This window comes from Pleurodeles waltl, chromosome 3_1, assembly GCF_031143425.1.
Source record: "Pleurodeles waltl isolate 20211129_DDA chromosome 3_1, aPleWal1.hap1.20221129, whole genome shotgun sequence".
Taxonomy (NCBI): domain Eukaryota; kingdom Metazoa; phylum Chordata; class Amphibia; order Caudata; family Salamandridae; genus Pleurodeles; species Pleurodeles waltl.
In genome coordinates this window covers 1,347,154,693-1,347,176,890 of record NC_090440.1, presented here as the reverse complement: position 1 = coordinate 1,347,176,890, position 22,198 = coordinate 1,347,154,693, and the positions used below count along the sequence as shown (strand labels likewise).

At 47.8% G+C, this 22,198-nt stretch overlaps 1 protein-coding gene across 2 annotated transcripts in view; it reads left to right on the top strand.

Annotated features, from left to right (window-relative positions):
- Nucleotides 1-22,198, top strand: part of HYOU1 (hypoxia up-regulated 1) — a 275,150-nt gene that overhangs the window by 218,593 nt on the left and 34,359 nt on the right. Inside the window, exons 23-24 of one of the 2 annotated variants that reach the window (XR_011201534.1) lie at nt 5,095-5,350; nt 6,505-6,675. Coding sequence is in view for 1 of the 2 variants with exons in the window: in XM_069224805.1 (XP_069080906.1) it covers nt 5,095-5,350; nt 6,505-6,594 (346 nt within the window). In the remaining variant the exon portion in view is untranslated. The remainder of the gene's footprint in view (nt 1-5,094; nt 5,351-6,504; nt 6,676-22,198) is intronic. The other variant, XM_069224805.1, reaches the window with a different exon arrangement.

Here is a 22,198-nt window from a genome sequence, read left to right as displayed (position 1 = left end):
TCATCGGCTTTGGCCATGGCTCCAGAGGGCACCTCCAGATCCGTTCCCAGATCCTTCCCAGCGCTGGTCATGCCAACGCAGCCTTCCAGGGCATCAAGACAGATGTCGACGCTCCCGACGTCGGTTGGGCCCACAACTGATATTGATCCTATACTGATGCCCAACGACCCAGAGCTGGAACAGCGTCGCTCAACGCCAATTCAGTTTCCCATGGGCTCTCCAGGGCAGATCCTGACCCCTATTGCTATGGGTTTGGATATGGGGCTAGTTCAGAGGGGTCGATGGACCATTTAGAATACCAGCTTGACCCTGACATGAACTGGGTTCAGGATTTGGGCGACACCAGCGGGTTAGACATCTTCTCGATCGCTGGCATGCTTTCACCCCAACGTGGCTATGAAGTATGGAGCGTTGTATTCTATGGTTGTGAGAAGGGCTGCTGAGGTTTTGGATCTCGAGCTTCCTTCTGTGAAGGTCAGGACTAACCTGACCGAGGTGCTTCAGCCTCGGGCCTCCAATTTGGAACCCCTTCTTCTGGGTACCTGGTCCAAAACCAGCACAGATGCTCCTGTAGATAGGACGGTTGCCCGCCGGCATCGACCTACGCAGACCAACCCAAACTTCCCGACCCAACACCCAGTGCTTGAGAGCCTGGTCATCCAGGCTTCGTTATCCTTTGGCACATTCCCTACTGCTCCCCCGGCCAGGGAATCAAAAGGACTGCGTAACTTGGGGAAGAAAATGTTTTCTTCCGCCAGTCTAGCACTGCGGTCCGTGAACACCGCATGCCTTTTGGGCCTATACTCCCAAACTGTTGCGGAAGTGCTACCTCGAGTCCTGGGTAGGCCCGGACCGTTCTCTCCCAAGCTGTTACATACAGGAGAGATGCAGCAAAGTTCATGATTCGTTGTGGACTGAATATGACTTACTCACTGGGCAGATCAGTTGCATCGACGGTGGCCTTGAGGCACCACACCTGGTTGAGGACGTCTGGCTTTTCAGGGGATGCCAGCAATCCTTGATGGCACTCGTCTCTTCTGAGAAAAAGCAGACAGTGCTCAAGCGCTTTAGGGATTCCTGTGCTACAGCTCGGTCCCTTGGCGTTGTAGCTGCTTCTTGAACCCCACAGTCCGATTTTCGCTCCTTTTGTGGCTACGGAAGGGGCACCCAACCGCGTTCCTTTCCACTCTGCTACTGACCGTGCAGCCTCTGCACAGCCGCAGGATCCCAAGAGCTCATGGATCAGGGAGCCAGCGGTCCACCAAGTCCACCCCGCCCCCTCCTCTTCCTCCAAGCATTTCTACTCTGTCTGAACATTTGGGACCAGTTTGCAGCAGGATCTGCCATTACCTGCCCCATTGGGGATCTATTACCTCGGACAGGCGGATGTTACAAATCGTCAGAATGGGCTACTTCCTCCCCTTGGAGACTTCACTCCTCCGGCCATCATACTATCATCTATAAGAAGATCATTCGGCACTTCTCTGCAAGGAGGTCACAGTTCTCTTGCCCCAGGGAACCATAGAGAGGGTTCCTGCCCCAGAAGTAGGTTGTGGTTGTCCTTCCCGCTACTTTCTGGTGCCCAAAAAGTACAAGGGCCCACTCTCTACCCTAGATCTCTGGTCCCTCAATCTCTTCCTCAAGGAGAAGTTCAGAATGCTAACCCTAGATCAGGTCCTTTCTGCCCTGGCCCCCTGGAAACTGGATGGTAGCGTTGGACTCGCAGGATGCCTATTTTCATATTCCCATCCTGCCAGCCCACAGACATTACTTGTGACTTGTGGCCGGTCACAAGCACTTTCAGTTCACCGTGCTCCCCTTTGGCCTTACCAGTGCCCCTCGAGTGTTCACAAAAGTGATGGTAGTGGTTGCAGCTCAACTGCGCAGGTTAGGGGTTTCAATCTTCCTCCACCTCATTGATTGGCTGTTGAAGGCAGGCATGCCCCAAAAAGTTGTCATCCTCCTCCAGACTATGGCAAACCTTCTGCATTCGCTGGGGTTCACTATAAATGTGCCGAAGTCACACCTGACTCCCTCTCAGACCCTCCCTTTCATCGGAGCTGCTCTGGACGCAGTGCAGTTTTGGACTTATCCTCCCAAAAAGCGAGTCCAGAATTTTCGGACTGTGAGCCCGATGTTTCAGCCTCTATCCTGGATTTTGGTGAGAATGTCTCTGAGGCTGCTGGGCCTCATGGCCTTCTGCATCCTGCTGGTCCAACATGCCAGATGGCATATATGGACTCTGCAGTGGGACGTGTAGTTCTAGTGGGTGCAGCAGCAGGGGAATCTCTCCGACATGGTCCAGATCTCGGAGGGAACAACGAAAGACCTGCAGTGGTGGTTGTCGAATCAAGATTGGATCAACAGCAGATCCCTCTCCCTTTCACCAACCAGATCTTACAGTAGTGACACATGCATCACTCCTGGGATGGGGCGGCCACATGGTGTAGGAGGAGATCAGAGGTCTCTGGTCTCCTGTGGAGTCCAGGCTCCACATCAACCTTTTGGAGCTCCGGGTGATCCGACTTGCATTGAAAGCATTCCTTCCCTCTCTCAAAGGGTAATTGGTGCGGGTGTTCACCAACAACACCACCGCTATGTGGTACTGCAAAAAGTAGGGCGTAGTGGGGTCGTGGACGTTTTGTCAAGAAGCTCTTTGCCTCTGGAAATGGTTGGAACACTAGGGCATTTCACTGGTGGTTCAATATCTGGCGGGCTCTCTGAACATCGGAGCACAAACTCAGCCATCGACGCATAGTCAATTACAAATGGCGTCTCCATCCAGAGGTGGTGCAATGTTTCTTTCAGCAGATCTGTTTGCGTCCGCAGAGTATGTCAGCTGTTTTGCATGCTGGAGTTTCCAAGGCGGCACTTGGTCGGCGACACCTTTGGTCATGACTGGAGCTCAGACCTCCTGTATATCTTCCCGCCTATACCACTTTTGCCCAGAGTTCTGAAGAAGATCAGGCACGACCGGGCCCAAGTAATACTGGTGGCTCTGGACTTGGCTCGAAGAGACTGGTATCCCGAGCTATTGAACACAGCCATTGATCCTCCGATCAGACTGCCCCTTCGGAAGGATCTTCTGTTGCAGTCATTCACCAGAACCTGTCCAGTCTCCGCCTCCTTGCGTGGAGATTGAGCAGTGGCAGTTGACAGCATTCGACCTTCCGCCTGAAGGTTATCTAGGCAGCCAGGTGTCCCTCAACCAAAACGGTATACGCCTGTTGTTGGAAGAAATTTGTGGCATGGTGTATCAACAAGTCTGTTGATCCCCTCTCTGCACCTCTTGGAGTTTCTCCTCTTTATTCTCTCTGTTGCCCAGCAGGGCTCTGCTCTGGGCACCCTCAAGGACTATTTGTCTGCCATCTCTGCCTTTTTAAGGCTACCAAACCTTCCTTCTCTGTTCAAATCTCCAATTGTTGGGAGGTTTCTCAAGGGACTCACACATATGTTTCCTCCTATTCTGTTCATAACGTGCCAGTGGGATTTAAACTTGGTCCTCACTTACCTCGTGTGTGCTTCTTTCGAGCCGCTACACAACTGTCCTTTATGGCTCTTGAACCTTAAAACTGCTTTCTTGATTGCCATCACCTCTACTCGCAGAGTGAGTGAACTCCAGGCTTTCTCTTCGAAGCCATCATTCCTAGCAGTACATTCTGACAAGGTGGTGCTTCGTACTAAAGACGCCTTCCTTCACAAAGTAGTGACACCTTTACATGTAGGCAATTCAATCACTGTGCCTACTTTTACGCACCCCCACATCCCTCTCATGAGGAGGAGAGACTCCACAGCCTGGATCCAAAAAGAGCCTTGGAGTTTTACCTAAATTGTCCCAAAGATTTCCGGGTGGATGATCAACTCTTTGTGGGTTAGGTGGGTGCGAAGAAAGTAAGAGCTGTACAGAAGAGGACCATCTCTTGGTGGGTAGTCCTCTGCATCAAAATGTGCTATGCTTTGGCATAAAAGCAAACCCTGAGGGTTCGCGCACTCATTCTACCACAGCAACTGCTGCTGTCCCAGCGTTAGCCTGGATATCTGGCAGGTGGCAACACAGGCGTCTTTGCATACGTTCACCAAGCATTACTGCCTGGACAATCTGGTCCGCAGAGACTGCTACTTTGGCTGTTCGGCCCTGCAGGACTTTTGGTGTTATCTTAGTTTGCAGCCCATCACTGGGGATGGTATTGCTCGAGTATCTATTCTAAGGTAAGGAATCTGCAACTAGAAGTCTCTATCAGATGTACAAGTTACTTACCTTTGGTAACGATACATCTGGTAGAGACATATTCTATTTGCAGATTCCTTACCAACCCGCCCATCCTCCCTGGAGTGCGAACTGATTTCTAAGGACAGGCACTTCCCTTTAAGAGCCCTACTTTTGGCACCCCATTACAAGTGTTCTTCATGGCTCAGCGCTACTGTTATGGAAAGTTATTAAAAGAAACTGACGTCAGTACTCTGGGGTGGCGCCTATATAAGACCAAGACGTCATCACAGCGACTACGATGCCTGCGGAGTCGACCGATGCCACGCAGGGGTACTGCTCAAAGAAAAATCTCTGGATCCAGTCTGACACCTTGGGGAAATTCTAAGGTAAGGAATCTGCAACTAGAATATGTCTCTACCAGATATATCATTACCAAAGGTAAGTAACTTGTACATTTGGTCTAGGTTCTCGGGTAAATATGGAGTGGTGTAATCGCAGATACTGTGTTGGTGAGACTGCTCTTCTAGAAATTCAGGACAAAGTAAGAACCCTATATGTGGTTGCAGATTGTATAGTTTGGTGTTGCAGGCACTCTGGTTTGTGGTGTAGCTAATTTGGTTGCATATATTGTGTAGATGGATGGATGGATGTAGGCAGGTGCCCTAGTTTGTAGTGGGATGGAGGGTTGGTCGTACTGGCCCCACTGTTAGGGTTGGCATTGATTAGATATTGCAAGAAATACACAAATGGGGGCAGCAGATGCAATTAGTTTTCCTTCTTTGTACATGTCTAACATAGTATATGCAACAGTTAACATATCGGACAGATGTTTTTAGGTTAAGTAATTGGCCACATCTCACACCCTAATCTTCTACCTCATTCAGACGTGGAAAAACCAGACAGTTGCTGAACAGGGCAAGTTGGCACCCTCCGAAAAGCCAGTGCTCCTGTCCAAGGACATTGAGATGAAACTGGGCATGCTGGACCGGGAGGTGCAGTACCTGCTAAACAAAGCCAAGTTTGCCAAACCCAAGCCCAAGAAAGACAAGGAGAAAAGTAAAGCTGAGACTGATAAGAATGCAACATCCTCTTCCAAGGACAGTGAGAAAGTAATTCCACAGAAAGAGAAGAGTCAGGAAGGTGAGTAGTATTGGTGGAGTGGATGCGGGGTGAAGGTGCTGTAAAGGATGAGGACCATTCTTGATTTGATGGCTAGAAGTTTATTACACCTAAATAGCAGAGACCAGAGAATAAGGATGTGAGTAAAAAGAAAAGTAGGAAAGTGTAGGGAGCCTTGAGGGTGATCGGAACACACTGATCTTCCAAAGAAAGCGAGAAGATCATTCCAGCAAATTGTTTTTTAGTTTATGTACTTAGTTACAACACATGATATCCACTCTTGGGGACTTACTGCTGGGATGGAAAAACCATTCCATTTAAGTGATTTTGTTTAAATTATTCAGCTAATAGTGAGAATTGGTTTTGCTCCTGTGTTTATTTTTCAAGTGTGTTTGTGGCAGTGTAGTTTGGGGCCACCACATGCAGTGCCTTTTTCTTACTATATGCAGCCTATCAGTTTTCTGCAATGTGGTAATGAACACAGCTTGCATGTATAGCAGGTTGCCTCGCTGTTTGTCCCATTGTGGCCTTGTGCCCTGAAGTCTGTGTTCTGACCTCCGTATTCAGTGTGGAGGTGCTTATTGTTTAGCTTTACAGTGTCTGTTCATGTGGAAGTTACCAGTATAGAGCCCTAAGGGTTGCACAAGACCTCTGCTAGAAGTGAAACTAAAACTCCTATCTTATAGGTTCTTGCTGCATAGCCCTCTAAGTCATGTTCATAGACCAATAGATTAGAGCTACTGTTCACTTTATGCCTTCACAATTTCCCAGTGAATTAACACTAGTGCTGGTAACTGCTATAATCTTTCACTGTTGCCATAAACAGGTTTGTAGGTATTTGGCTACAGGATTGCCAACTTGCAAATTCTGTTTGGAGGGAAGTTTGAGGACAGTAGTTTCTGCTTCACCTTTCAGTGGGGAGCCAGCTGGGCTGATAGAGCATCTTACAGCACAACAAGGAATTTGTCTTCAGATGTGGAAGAAGTACATTCCTTAGGGTTTTCTTAGTAGATTGGGGTCTGTGCCCTTGTGTATAACCTTGGTGCTACCATTTCATCACTCAACTTGTATAAGTAAAGTTAAAATGTTTATTATGTACTTACTCCATGCCTATAAATTTAATTTTGTAATTTATCATCCATTGGTGACCCGGTTTACTACTATCCATCCTGCAGGGACCCCTGAGGAAGCCAAACCAGTGAAGGAACCCCCAAATGCTGAGACCATCGGAGAGGCTACACCAGAGCTGGAGGAACCAGCGGCAGGTAATTCAGAGCCGTATTCTGAATTATGAAACATCAGCATCACATGATCCATTCAGATTCTGGAACCTGCTGCTTTATCCAGTAGGTTTCGTCACAGGCAGTCCCATGTCAGGTGCTGATTTGGTTGGATGTTCATGTTGAATTGAGATTCTATATGTTTATATTGTTTGTGCAATTGTTTCCAACGACCCTCTCATGCAGCAGAGATCAGAGAAAGAGGTTTTAAGAAGAATATTTCTAACTGCAAATTAGTCACCTTAGAACAATCCACAGGAACCAAACTAGATCAGAATACTTTCTCTGTACTCGCTATGTGGTGCTGCGTGGCACTGCACTGACTCAACACCACCCTGAAAGTGATGACGCGAGTCACTTGTAAGAGCCACGTCTGTGTGCTGTAGTCAGTTCCTTTCTTTCTGTGCCTTGCAAAGCAGATCTGGAGTGGATTCCCAACTTAGTAAGGTCTTGACTGCTGATAGTAAATGTTGGTCATGGATCTTCACAAGTTGCGTCTTTGGTGTCCGGGCTTGGGTCATGACTCTTAAGTCATGCAGTAAGTGTGCCCTTCTGTTCACAAAAGCGACCGGTAGGTAAAGCGGTATGTTGCAAAACATAAGAGGAAGTTGGAGTCTTCGTGTAGGTCCCGCTCCTGGTTTAAGAGACAAAGCTGGCCTGAGGCTGTTCCCCAATAACTCTGCTTTGCACTCTAAGTACCCTGTCCAGTCCAAGTGCAAGCATAATAAAGTGAAGCAAAATGTAACTCCCATTCTACCACTGACTCCATAGAGAAGGTGCGAGAGCATCGATGTCAGTTGCGCCCTGTAGGAAATCCACCTTTTCTGTGCTCTCATCCAGGAATGTTTTTGCTTTTTGCTAGATCCTATATTTTTGCTAACTCTGTGTCCTTTACCTCTGCTAGCCAGTAGTGAAGTGCCTGTGCTCCTCTTTTCAACACGGTCGAATTAGCATACTGCTAATTGGTATATTTAACTTGCCTATAAGTCCCTAGTATATGCTATGTGGTACAATGTGTACCCAGGGCCTGCAAGTTAAATACCACTGGTGGACTGCAACACCTATTGTACCATCCACTGCAGTGGCACTGAAAAAATGTCTTCAGGCCTACCATTGTAGCCTCAACTGTGGCAGTGTAAAAACTGTCAAAATATCTTCTTACATATAAACAACTCACCCCTATGTAGGCCTTGTAGCCCATAAGGCAGGGTGCATGGTTTTTAAAAGTAAGACATGTAGAAATTTAATGTTAACATGTCCTTTCATTAACGAACACACAAAAGCTATTTTTTCATTGTTGTAGGCCTAGCTGTCTTATGTTAAAAAAATAAAAAATAAAAACTTTAAAAAAACTAGAGATTTAAATCCTAATGCAGTACCTCACGAATGGGACTAGCTAGAAAAATTATGAAACTACTTTTAATAATTAAAAATCCAGTTCAGTGGGGACATCTGATTTTTTAAAATAAATAGAAAAGAAAAATAACTCTTAAAACCTTGCCTTTCCCTGCTGTTGGAAGTTCTTGGAGGCTAATTTACACTTGCTCTCCAACTTCTCATAGCCAGTTACTTTAATTTGAATAGGTGTGAAAAAGGTGCAAACAGTAGGCTGACCTGAACAGGCAGAGATGACTCTGAACCTGACAGAATATGCAGGGTGAGAGCTCTGGGCCTTGTTTGGACAACTGTCAGATATTGATAGGTTTGCTGAGCTATGTGTCCCACTTGAGTGGGAAAGAACCAGCTAAGAAAACACTTTTGCATTTTCGGTCTGGTTGCTGAAGGACCCTGTTTTGTCCTACCAGACCTCCCTGAAGCAGCCACTGTACCCCTAATAAACCCAAACCTTTTTCGTTAGATATGGGAGTGCACTAGGTTTACTATAGTACACTCACCACACACTCCCATTCTTCAGACCCCAAGCTTAGTGTGGCTGAAGACTTGCACCATCTCAAACATGCCCAAAGGTTTGAGATGAGTTGGCCCTGGGAACCTATACCTCCTTGTTAGGGCATGCCCAGGAGTCATTTCCATCCTTAAGCTTGTGCCAGGCATAAATGTGGCATCTCCAGACTCCCACTTCAGTTCCTCTCCTGGAGCCATGGAAGATCAGAATAGGACTAGAACTGTCTGAGAGGAGCCTGGAAGGACTGGACCTGCTCCCTCTTGTACCCAGGACAAAGGATTAAACTCAAAGTGTAATAAGACTGACCTCCAGTTCAAGCTGGAGGGATAAAACAAGCTACAAATAGACTTTTTCATGGAAGTACCCAGCTGACCATTGGTTATTTCTCCTTGACTTCGATCCAGCTGTTGACCTCATGCTGACAACCTGTACATTTCTAAGTGCCTCCACTGAGGTCCTGGAGGACTTTAAAAGAATACTCCTGTGGCGGTTTGGGACTTAAGTTTTTTTTGTAAGTCCAAAAGTAAAATATTTGACCAGGCCAAACTAGCTTGGTGTAGCATGGCAGTGCTCCATCTCAGTCAGCCTCAAATTGTGCCCTGGTCCTGGTCTTTCGCGACAAGTGACAATCATTGGCAGTTTGTGCTTTTAGCACTATTTACGCATTATTGTTTTTTTGTCATTTTGCCGTCTTCTTTTTTTTTTTTTTAATTCAGTTTTACTCTTTTTCTTATTTGGTTTGGGATTTTTATTGTTTTGCATTTTCACTTACTTACTGTTTTTAAACTGCATAAATATTTTACACAGTGCCCTAAGTTCAGCACACCTACTCTGTATCATAGCTACCAGGAGACTGAGCTCAGGTTAATTAGCGACTTTGAGAATTCACCCTGACACGAGTTGTGATTGTTCCTTAAGATGAGTAGTCATGAACTCCAAATACTAAACCAATTTCTTACACCCCTTTGAGGTCTCTGAACACCGAACACATTTCTCAACTGGTTCGGAGGCAATTCTGAGTTTCCCAGGCATGGCCGCCCCCCCACAGCCAATCAAGGCCTTCAAAGAGGCAATGCTACACATTTTTGGAATACTTCAGGTTTACTCTGGTGTGCCTTTAGGCCCCACTGAAATGCAGGGGCCCCTAGTGGGTTTATTGTTTGGTCCACCTGCTGCACTGTCTGTAACCCTGGGACCCATGAGGGGGGCCCGTACCAACTCTGGTCCTGACCTCTACTCTACTTCTACGGCGATCTCTATTACACCTTCTCCGGTATTGAGACTGCCAGCGTCGGAAGTGGACCTACTGCCAGCACCAAAGGCAGACCCCGACTTCAGCTCAAACCAAACAATGTCACACTAGAAAATAGTAGGAAAGTGAATTATTGTTTAGGATGGACGTGTCATCCTCAAAGGATAAGGCCGCTAGCTGCTAGATGTCACATCAATTAAATTAAATCTGTGCTCGATCCCTGGTAACGTCAGACTTAAATCAATGTTTAGTCTATTAAAAATACATACATGGTTTAAAAAAACGAAAAGAAACTAAAATAAGTCACACAAAAAAAAGACAAAAATAATAAATTCCAATAAGGGGAGCCTGAGGTATGAATTTGTTTAAACATCTATGTGAAAATAACTTCAAAAATCACAAGCCGCCAATGATGCTATTTGTATGGAAGCAGTCGACTGCGACCTAGGTGCGATTTGAGACCATTCGTAATGGACCCCTGGTCAAATAAAACAAGTGGATTGGTCCTGGTGAAAGTAAGTTCGAAGAAGTTTCTCAGTTCCAAAGCAGAAAGGGGCTTTGTCAATTTTTGGAAGAAAAATCTTTCCAGAGCAGGCCGCAGCTAAAGTTGTAGCAGCCACAGTGGAACTGAAAACAGGACACCTGAAGCAGGTTGGTCCCGCTGGAGGTCTTGGAGCTTTCTCACTGAAATTTTCTAAGTCCTAACATAAAATGGGACGTAGTAATTTTTTCCTGGAGATGCTACAAGCTTTGATTAGTGTGATGTCTGATTCTGTAGAAAAACTGTAAAGATACTTTTTCCTGCAGGTCCACCTAAAGCTCTGGAAAGCAAGATTTTTTTTTATTTTCAAAGTTTCCATGCTTTTCTGGTGTCCGGCCAAAGGACTACACTTTCAAGAGTGCCATGACCTCAGGGGAGGACACTTGGAGACTCTCTGGGTGTAGACCAGCAGCAGAGTTCTATCCAAGCCCAGTTACCACTGGTCAACGGGATACTTCCAATGAAAGGCCTCTGCAGCTGCTTGTGTCCCTGTAGCTACGCAGGAGGTCAGCAAAATGGCCCTTGGTGTACAACTCTTTGTCCTGGGTACAAGGGGGAGCAGGTCCGGTCCTTCAGGGCTCCTCTCAGGTCAGACAGCAGGTCCAGTCCTCTTCTGAGCTTCGATGGGTGCAATAAGCATTGAGGATAATATCTTGGAGTGTCACATTAATTCCTGGCACCAGCTAGAGAGTGGAGAGGCTTCTGGGCACGGCCTAACCAATCGGGCAAAGGTGCACAGGCCCAACCCTACCCAATTTGTTATTAGTCCCACATTGCCCCTTGACTATCAAAATTCAAGATGGGGAAAACCTCCTTCCGTTCTGCATAGCTGTGGCCAGGGTAATGCATCCCCCCTCCTCCTCGGGGTCACTCAAAACTGATTCTATGGTTAGCTGTACCCCCACTGGTTTTTGCACTGGCCTTACTGGGGGACAAAAACTGGAGCTTTTTAAGTGTCACCTAATAGTGGCTTGTCACAGGGCAGGCATCTTTGAAGTTAATTTAGTTCCTGGCCTTACCCCAACTGGTCTTCTTTCAGGAAAAGAAAACACTTTCCTACATTTAAGCTGATGTCTGCTCTGGGAGCAGTTTTATCACCTCTCACACCTAATGCAGGTAAAGAACAGACTGAGCAGTAGGCTGGTCATTTAGCTGCCAGCAATTTCATGAAGCATAGAGGCAACTTTGCAAAAGTTACATTTCATATATATTCAATACAAATCTGAGTTCACCATTAGATTGAAGTTTTATTACCTATAACAATGAGTCTTTGGAGTGTGTAGCGCCTGCAGGTCAGCAGTCATAGATTAAAGTTTATAATTTATACTTTGACTTTGTCACTAGTCAGGATTTGACAGCCACATTGCAAATGTCATTTATAGGCCTAGTCACTCAAAATATTATGCACCCTACTTTGTGGACAGTAAGGTGTGCCTGGGGGTGAAATATTTTAAATCAAGATTTCTTACTTGTCGAAAGGGTCATTTTGACAGAGCTGTACTGCAACAGGTTTCAAGCTGCGTTTGTGGTTTTATTGTTACTGTACTGTCTGACACAATAGGTGCTGGAGTCCACAAAAAGCATTTAACTTTTCATGTCATGGTTATAATACTGTACTATATACTATGGCATTATAAGAAAGTTAAATGTGCCGATCTGGTTTTACCAATTTCGACTTGTTTGAGGGGCCAGACCACATGCGTTGGGCACTGCATGGAAGTGTCCCAGTGTTAGAGTTCAAGATCACCAGCAGTTGAATCCACCCAAAAAATAATAAACTGGAGGTGACAACCCAAAAAAGGGTTCCCTTGCAACAGAAATTACACAAGCTCAGCCAGCTGTCATGGATTCTGCCTCTATCCTAGTGCATATACTATGCTGCACTTATCAGCAGAGGTTACGTTCACCTTTTGGTTCTGATTCTGTGCCAGAGCAAGGGTGATGGGGACAGCTTGCTTCCTCTTCACCATACTATTGATGCCTTCTACATTGATTTACAGAATGCTATTGGGCTTGAAACTCACTTGAGGCAGAGCTCTACTGTCCAGTTAAGCTACTGAAGGGAGAGAATGTCTTGTATTTGGTGATCGTTAGCATGGTGGCTGAGGCACTAGAATTGCACCCACCCGTCGTTGAGACCAAAACCAATGTTCTCAAAGACCATGGGACCCAAGTTTCCTCACACAACACCCCAACCCTGACAGTTTGTTGGTTCTGGCATCCACCTCCCATGTTAACTTTGGTATGTTCCCTACCACTCCTCGAGGAATCCCGAAGCCTGGCAACACTTGGGAAGATGATTTCTTCAACTAGCCTGGCATTGCGGTCTCTGAACACTGTGCCTTTTGGGCTACTACTCCCAAGCTCTGTGGGACATGGTGGTGCATGTGCTGCCTGTAGGAAGTGGGCTCTGTATATACTATTTCAAAGTAAGAAATAGTGTGCACAGAGTCCAAGGGTTCCCCTTAGAGGTAAGATAGTGGCAAAAAGAGATAATTCTAATGCTCTATTTTGTGGTAGTGTGGTCGAGCAGTAGGCTTATCAGAGGGTAGTGTTACGCATTTGTTGTACACACAGGCAATAAATGAGGAACTCACACTCAGACTTACTCCAGGCCAATAGGTTTTTATATAGAAAATTATCGTTTCTTAGTTTATTTTAAGAACCACAGGTTCAAGATTTACAAGTAATACTTCAAATGAAAGGTATTTCACTCAGGTATTCTAGGACATTTGAATAATCACAATATCATGTACAGTTTTGACAAAAATGGCAATAAGCTATTTTAAAAGTGGACACAGTGCAAAAATCAACAGTTCCTGGGGGAGGTAAGTAATTCTTGAGTTCACAGGTAAGTAAAACACTTACAGGGTTCAAAGTTGGGTCCAAGGTAGCCCACCGTTGGGGGTTCAAGGCAACCCCAAAGTTACCACACCAGCAACTCGGGGCCGGTCAGGTGCAGAGGTCAAAGAGGTGTCCAAAACACACAGGCTTCAATGGAGAACAGGGGTGGCTCGGTTCCAGTCTGCCAGCAGGTAAGTACCCGCGTCCTCGGGGGCAGACCAGGGTGTTTTTGTAGGGCACTTGGGGGGACACAAGCAGGCACAGAAAGTACACCCTCAGCGGCACAGGGGCGGCCGGGTGCAGAGTGCAAACAGGTGTCTGGTTTTGTATTGAAAGCAATGGGGAGACCCGGGGGTCTCTTCAACGATGCAGGCAGGCACGGGGGAGGGTGGTCCTCGTGGTAGCCACCACCAGGGCTAGGCAGATGGTCACCTGGGGGTCGCTCCTGCGTTGAAGGTCAGTTCCTTCAGGTCCTGGGAGCTGTGGGTGCAGTGTTGGTTCCAGGCATCAAGTCCCTTGTTACAGGCAATCACGGTCAGGGGGAGCCTGTGGATTTCCTCTGCAGATGTCGCTGTGGGGGCTCAGGATGGTCGTCTCTGGCTACTCACGGGCTCGCAGTCACCGGGGAGTCCTCCCTGTAGTGTTGGTTTTCCGCAGGTCGAGCCGGGGGCGTCAGGTGCAGAGTGTAAAGTCTCACGCTTCCGGCGGGAAACAAAGTCTTTAAAGTTGTTTCTTTGTTGCAAGTAAGTTGCAGATTGTTGAACAGGGCTGCTGTTCTCTGGAGTTTCTTGGTCCTTGGGTGCAGGGCAGTCCTCTGAGGCTTCAGAGGTCGCTGGTCCCTGTTGGATGAGTCGCTATTGCAGTTTTCTTCGTAGTTGGGAGACAGGCTGGTAGGGCTGGTGCCAAAGCAGTTGTCATCTCCCTCTTCGCTGCAGGGCTTCAGGTCAGTAGTCCTTGTTAAGGTTGCAGGAATCTAGTTTCCTAGGTTCTGGGGGCCCCTAAATACTGACTTTAGGGGGTTGTTTAGGTCTGGGAGGGCAGTAGCCAATGGCTACTGTCCTTGAGGGTGGCTACACCCTCTTTGTGCCTCCTCCCTGTGGGGAGGGGGGCACATCCCTAATCCTATTGGGGGAATTCTCCTTCTACAAGATGGAGGATTTCTAAAAGTAAGGGTCACCTCAGCTCAGGACACCTTAGGGGCTGTCCTGACTGGGGGGGGTGACTCCTCCTTGTTTTTCTCATTATCTCCTCCAGCCTTGCCGCCAAAAGTGGGGGCAGTGGCCGGAGGGGCGGGCAACACCACTATCTGTGATGCCCTGTGACGCTGTAACAGGCTCACCGCCAGGTGTTACAGATCCTGTAGGGGGAGGTGAGAAGCACCTCCACCCAGTACAGGCTTTGTTCCTGGCCAAAGAGTGACAAGGGCACTCTCCCCATGTGGCCAGCAACATGTCTGGTGTGTGGCAGGCTGGCAAAACTAGTCAGCCTACACTTGAAGTCGGGTATGTTTTTAGGGGGCATCTCTGAGATGCCCTCTGGGTGTATTTTACAATAAATTGCACACTGGCATCAGTGTGCATTTATTGTGCTGAGAAGTTTGATACCAAACTTCCCAGTTTTCAGTGTAGCCATTCGTGTTTGCCAAACTCCCAGACCATATACTCTTATGGCTACCCTGCACTTACAATGTCTAAGGTTTTGCTTAGGCGCTGTAGGGGCATGGTATAGCACACCCTGCCTTAGGGCTGAAAGGCCTGCTAGAGGGGTGACTTACCTAGGCCACACGCAGTGTGAGGTTGGCATGGCACTCTGAGGGGAGTGCCATGTCGACTTAGTTATTTTCTCCCCACCAGCACACACAAGCTGTGAAGCAGTGTGCATGTGCTGAGTGAGGGGTCCCTAAGGTGGCATAAGACATGCTGCAGCCCTTAGAAACCTTCCCTGGCATCAGGGCCCTTGTTACAAGGGACTTACCTGAGTGCCAGGGTTGTGCCAGTTGTGGAGACAAAGGTACAGTATAGGGAAAGAACACTGGTGCTGGGGCCTGGTTAGCAGGGTCCCAGCACACTTTCAAGTCAGAACTTAGCATCAGCAATGGCAAAAAGTCAGGGGGTAACCATGCCAAGGAGGCATTTCCTTACACCTCCTATGGTCCTGAAAGAGGCCTGGGCAGTGCTCTCCCTAACGGTAGGAGACGGGAGAAATGCAGCAAATTTCACAAGTCGATGATGACTTGACACAACCAACTCATTAGGCAGAGCGGTTTCCTCAATAGTGTCTCTTAATCGCCAAGCCTGGCTACGAACAACTGACTTTTCAGAGAAATTCATGTCATCTTTGATGGACATGCCCTTTGATGGCTCCTGTCTCTCCAGTGACAAAGCAGACTCTGCCCTTGAGCAATTTAAGTACAGTCTGGCTATGGCCCAGTTATTAGGCTTATCTTTCGCCTCGCAACATCCCCAGTCTGGTTTTCGCCCCTTTCATGGCTAAGCGAGGGGCTACCAAGCCCACCAGTTCCCACCTAGCCACCGTGCAGCGTGTGCTCACCAGCCCCTGCTTAGCTTAGGATGTGCTGTCCATAAGACTTGTGGATCAGACAGGCAAAGGTTGGACAGTCCACTAACCATGCCCCCAACCCACCACAGCTTCTAAACCCTCCTAATCTGCTCTTATACCGTCATGGGCACCCAATTGGTGGCAGGATACTTCAGCACCTACCCCGCTGGCTGTCCATAAAATTGGATAGGTGGGTTCCAAGATAGTCTAAAAGGGCTACTCCCTCTCCTTTCTGAGTACTTCCTCCCCCCCACCATGCTACCATCTCAAGACAGGCTCACAGAGCATCATCTTTCTCTTCTACGCAAGAAAGTTGCAGCTCTCTTGGCCAAGGAGGGCATATACAGGGTGCCAGCATCAGAAGTAGGTTGTGGTTGCTACTCCGTGCTACTTTATGGTGCCCAGTAAGGATAGATGCCTTTGTCCTATCTTAGACTGACAGCCCCTCAACTACTTCCTGAAGAAGGAGAAATTCAAGATGCCCACCTTGGCTCAGGTTCTGTCTGCCCTGGATTCAGGAGACTGAATGGTACCGTCTGACTTGAAGATGCATATTTTCATATCCCCTTTCTGCCGGTCTACAGGCGTTCCCTGAAGTTCATGGTGGACCCTGAGCATTTCCAGTTTGCCGTGCTTCCTTTGGCATGATCAGCACCAAGGTGATTGTGGTTGTAGCTCATCTGCGGAGATCAGGGGTTTGTCTTCTCCTACCTCCACAACTGGCTGTTAAATGTGGGCTTGCCCCAGGCTGTTGTCTCCAGACTCTGGTGAACCTCCTGCACTCTCTAGGGTTCACTACAAACATGCCAAAGTCACACCTGACTCCCGCTGAGACACTCCCTTTCATCAGAACTGTTCTGGACGCAGTGCAGTTTCGGGCTTTTCCTCCCAAGCAGCGACTCCAGGATATTCAGACTGATTCTGATGTTTCAGCCTCAGTTGCGGGTTTCGATGAGACAAACTCTGAGGCTGTTGGGACTCTTGGCCTCCTGTATCCTGCTGGTGACAAATGCATGTTGGCAAATGTGGGCTCTGCAGTTTGACCTGAAGTTCCAATGGGCACAGTATCAGGTTAATCTCTGACGTGGTCTAGATATCCGAAGGAACTGCAGAAGATCTGTAGTGGTGGCTAACAAACCACTCCCCTTCCCTAACCAGATCTCACAGTAGTGACAGATAGGTCACTCCTGGGATGGGGCAGCCATCTGAGCGAGGTGGACATCAGATGACTCTGGTCTATGGTAGAATCCAGACTCCACATCAACTTGCTGGAACTCTGAATAATCCGACTGGCATTGAAAGCCTTTTTATCCTCCATCATGGGAATACTTGTTCAGGGTTCACGGACACCAGTACAGTACTGCCATGTGTTACTGCAACAAACAGGGCAGGGTGGGGTTGTGGACCCTTTGTAAAAAAGCACTCTCTCCCAGGACATGGCTGGGACAACAAGGCATATCCCTGGTAGGTTCTCTGAAACCCAGGGCAAACAAACTCATCCACAGATGCCTAGTGGATTGAGAATGGCATCTCCATTTGGAGGTGGTGCAAAGTCCATTTCAAAAGTGGGGAAAGCCTTGGTTAGATCTGTTCCCCACCAAAAAGAACACAGTGTCGGCAGTTTTGCACGCTTGAGTTCCCAATGCGACTTTCTCTTGGACATGCCTTTAGTCTTGAGTGGAACTCTGACCTATGGTACGCCTTTCCGGAAATGCCACTCCTGCACAGAGTTCTAATGATCAGGAACGACCAGGCCCAAGTCATTATTGTGCATCCAGGTTGAGCACGAAGAGTCTGGTATCACAAGCTGTTGGACATGACCATCAGTCCCCCTGGGAGGCTGCTTCTTTGAGAGGATCTTTGGTCACAGCAACAGGGGAGGGTTCTGCACCTGTACCTGCTCACCCTTCACCTTTATTCGTGGAGATTGAGCAGCAACAGTTTACAGCTTTAGACCTTCTTCCTGAAGTCTGTAATGTTTTTATGGATGTGCCGTTGGGGCAAGTTTGTGGTGTGGTGAGATTCTGACACTATTGGTCCCCTCTCTGCACCTTCATCAAAAGTTCTGTTCGCACTATCCCTGGCTCTTAGTTTCTCACACCAGTGGCCAGTGCACCAAGGTGGCGCCTATGTAGGTACCACGCACAACTCTTCCACTTAGAATGACGCCACACGGAGCCAAACAACGCCACCTACCGGTATGCTGAGGTACTGCTCAAAAATCTTCCAGACGTCTCCTGGCAGTTATTCGAAGATAAGAAATCCACGGCGAGATAGTCTACCAGATAGGGCATTTCCTAAGGTAAGTAATGCTTTCTTCAGAGCATAGGTTTGGAGGTTTTGGGCTTTGGACGGCTATTCAACTTATTTCCCATTTTTTATAAATTACTGGTTCGATGGCATCTGTCGCTGTAGATACGCATGTTCTGCATAGCTCGCCATCTGGTGTTGGGCCGGAGTGTTACAAGTTGTTTTTCTTCGAAGAAGTCTTTCGAGTCACGGGACCGAGTGACTCCTCCTTTTGTCTCCATTGCGCATGGGCGTCGACTCCATCTTCGATTGTTTTTTTTCCGCCATCGGGTTCGGACGTGTTCCTGTCGCTCCGAGTTTCGGAACGGAAAGATAGCTAATTTCGGAAGATTTTCATCGGTATTGTTGCGTTCGGGATCGGCGTAGTTAGATTCAACACCGCGTCGAAGGATCGAAGAGCTCCGGTGCCCTTCGGGGTAGTTTTTCGATCCCCCGTCGGGGCCTGGTCGGCCCGACCACGTGCTGAAGAACGCCGATGGAACGGACCCCGTTCCGTTTCTGCCCAAATGCCACAATAAATACCCCTATACGGACCAACACTTGGTCTGTAACCTGTGCCTGTCACCTGAGCACAGTGAAGACACCTGCGAGGCCTGTCGTGCGTTCCGGTCCCGAAAAACACTCCGAGACCGTCGAGCCAGAAGACTTCAGATGGCGTCCGCGCCGACAGCCCACCGGGAGTTCGAGGAACAAGAAGAGGAGGAAGGTACCTTCTCGATCCAAGACTCGGGACTCCGAAGGATTCGACGATACACAAACCGTGAGTAAGACGTCGAAAAGCACTCAGAAGAAGATTTACAAGGCCCAGGGGACGCTACTGCCACCAGGCCATGGCTCGACCCATAAATTCGGTGACCGACCGTCGGCACCGAAAAAGGCCCAAAAAGTGCCGAGATCGTCCGACTCCGGTCGAGACACCGGCACGCAGCCTTCTCGGGACCGAGAAAGTGCTGGAGACAAGCATCGACACCGAGATGCCGGTGTAGACACGGCTCGACGCCGAGACAGCGGCCCCGAAGAAGATCGGCGCCGAGAGGTTTCGGCCCCGAAAAGGAAAAAAGTCACCTCGGAGCCGAAAAAAGACGCAGACAGGGTTTCGGTCCCGAAACAAACTGCAACCGACCCAGCTTCAGGCTCTTATACAGAAGAGCACTCGCTAACCTCCCAAATGCAAAAGCATAGGTTTGAGGAAGAGCTACAATCAACTGATGTGGACCATACGCAAAAGCGTATTTTCATACAGCAGGGGACAGGAAAAATAAGCACCCTTCCCCCTATTAGAAGAAAGAGAAGGTTGGAGTTCCAAACTGAACAGACACCACAACCAAAAGTGGTTAAAAAGGTTACCCCACCACCCTCTCCTCCGCCCGTGATTAACGTCTCACCAGCACAAACTCCATCACACTCCCCAGCTCACACCACCATGAGCCAGGGTGACCAAGATCAAGACGCATGGGACCTATACGACGCCCCAGTGTCAGATAACAGTCCGGAGGCATACCCTACGAAGCCATCTCCACCTGAGGACAGCACCGCGTATTCTCAAGTGGTGGCTAGAGCAGCACAATTTCATAATGTAAGCCTCCACTCTGAACAGGTCGAGGATGATTTTTTGTTCAATACACTCTCCTCCACCCACAGCTCATACCAAAGCCTGCCTATGCTCCCTGGTATGCTCCGGCACGCAAAAGACATCTTTAAGGAGCCGGTCAAAAGTAGGGCAATCACACCAAGGGTGGAAAAGAAGTATAAGGCGCCTCCTACAGACCCGGCTTTCATCACTACACAGCTGCCACCAGACTCTGTCGTTGTAGGTGCAGCTAGGAAAAGGGCCACCTCCCACACATCTGGAGATGCACCACCCCCAGATAAAGAAAGCCGCAAGTTCGATGCAGCTGGTAAGAGAGTCGCAGCACAAGCTGCAAACCAGTGGCGCATCGCGAACTCCCAGGCACTACTTGCGTGCTACGACAGAGCCCATTGGGATGAGATGCAACATCTCATTGAACATCTGCCCAAGGACCTACAAAATAGGGCAAAACAAGTGGTGGAGGAGGGACAGACCATTTCCAACAACCAGATCCGCTCCTCCATGGACGCTGCAGATACAGCTGCACGGACAATTAATACATCTGTAACTATTAGAAGGCATGCATGGCTCAGAACGTCTGGATTTAAGCCAGAGATTCAGCAAGCAGTTCTCAATATGCCTTTTAACGAAAGAGAACTGTTCGGTCCAGAAGTGGACACAGCCATTGAGAAACTTAAAAAAGACACGGACACTGCCAAAGCCATGGGCGCGCTCTACTCCCTGCAGAGCAGAGGGAATTACAGCACATTCCGTAAAACACCCTTTAGAGGAGGGTTTCGGGGTCAGAGCACACAAGCCAGCACCTCACAAGCAACACCGTCCAGTTACCAGGGACAGTATAGAGGAAATTTTCGGGGACAATATAGAGGAGGGCAATTCCCTAGGAATAGAGGAAGATTTCAAAGCCCCAAAACCACTACTACTAAACAGTGACTCACATGTCACTCACCCCCTCCACACAACACCAGTGGGGGGAAGAATAAGTCATTATTACAAAGCATGGGAGGAAATCACTACAGACACTTGGGTTCTAGCAATTATCCAACATGGTTATTGCATAGAATTTCTACAATTCCCTCCAAACATACCACCAAAAGCACAAAATTTGACAAAACATCATTCCAATCTCCTGGAGATAGAAGTGCAGGCACTATTGCAAAAGAATGCAATCGAATTAGTGCCAAACACACAAATAAACACAGGAGTTTACTCACTGTACTTTCTGATACCAAAGAAGGACAAAACGCAGAGACGGATCCTAGACCTCAGAGTAGTGAACACTTTCATCAAATCAGACCACTTTCACATGGTCACACTACAAGAAGTATTACCATTGCTAAAACTACACAACTATATGGCAACTTTAGACCTCAAGGATGCTTATTTCCATATACCAATACACCCATCGCACAGGAAATACCTAAGGTTTGTATTCAAAGGAATACATTACCAATTCAAGGTACTGCCTTTCGGATTAACAACCGCTCCAAGAGTCTTTACCAAATGTCTAGCGGTAGTCGCTGCACACATAAGAAGGCAGCAAATCCATGTGTTCCCATATCTAGACGACTGGCTAATCAAGGCCCATTCGTTGATAGAGTGCTCAAATCACACAAATCAGATCATACAAACCCTCTTCAAACTAGGGTTCACCGTCAACTTCACAAAATCCAACATTCTGCCGCGCAAGGTACAACAATACCTAGGAGCCATAATAGACACATCAAAGGGAGTAGCCACTCCAAGTCCCCAAAGAATTCAAAATTTCAACACCATCATACAACGCATGTATCCAACACAAAGGATACAAGCAAAGATGGTGTTACAACTCCTAGGCATGATGTCTTCATGCATAGCCATTGTCCCAAACGCAAGACTGCACATGAGGCCCTTACAACAGTGCCTAGCATCACAGTGGTCTCAAGCACAGGGTCATCTTCTAGATCTGGTGTTAATAGACCGCCAAACTTACCTCTCGCTTCTGTGGTGGAACAACATAAATTTAAACAAAGGGCGGCCTTTCCAAGACCCAGTGCCACAATACGTAATAACAGATGCTTCCATGACAGGGTGGGGAGAACACCTCGATCAACACAGCATACAAGGACAATGGAACGTACATCAAACAAAACTGCATATCAATCACCTAGAACTTCTAGCAGTTTTTCAAGCACTAAAAGCTTTCCAACCAATAATAGTTCACAAATACATTCTCGTCAAAACAGACAACATGACAACAATGTATTATTTAAACAAGCAAGGGGGGACGCACTCCACGCAGTTAAGCCTGCTAGCACAAAAAAATTGGCGTTGGGCAATTCACAACCAAATTCGCCTAATAGCACAATTTATACCAGGGATCCAAAATCAACTCGCAGACAATCTCTCTCGAGATCACCAACAGGTCCACGAATGGGAAATTCACCCCCAAATTCTGAACACTTATTTCAAACTCTGGGGAACACCTCAGATAGACTTGTTTGCGACGAAGGAGAACGCAAAATGCCAAAACTTCGCATCCAGATACCCACACAAACAGTCCCAAGGCAATGCCCTATGGATGAACTGGTCAGGGATATTTGCTTA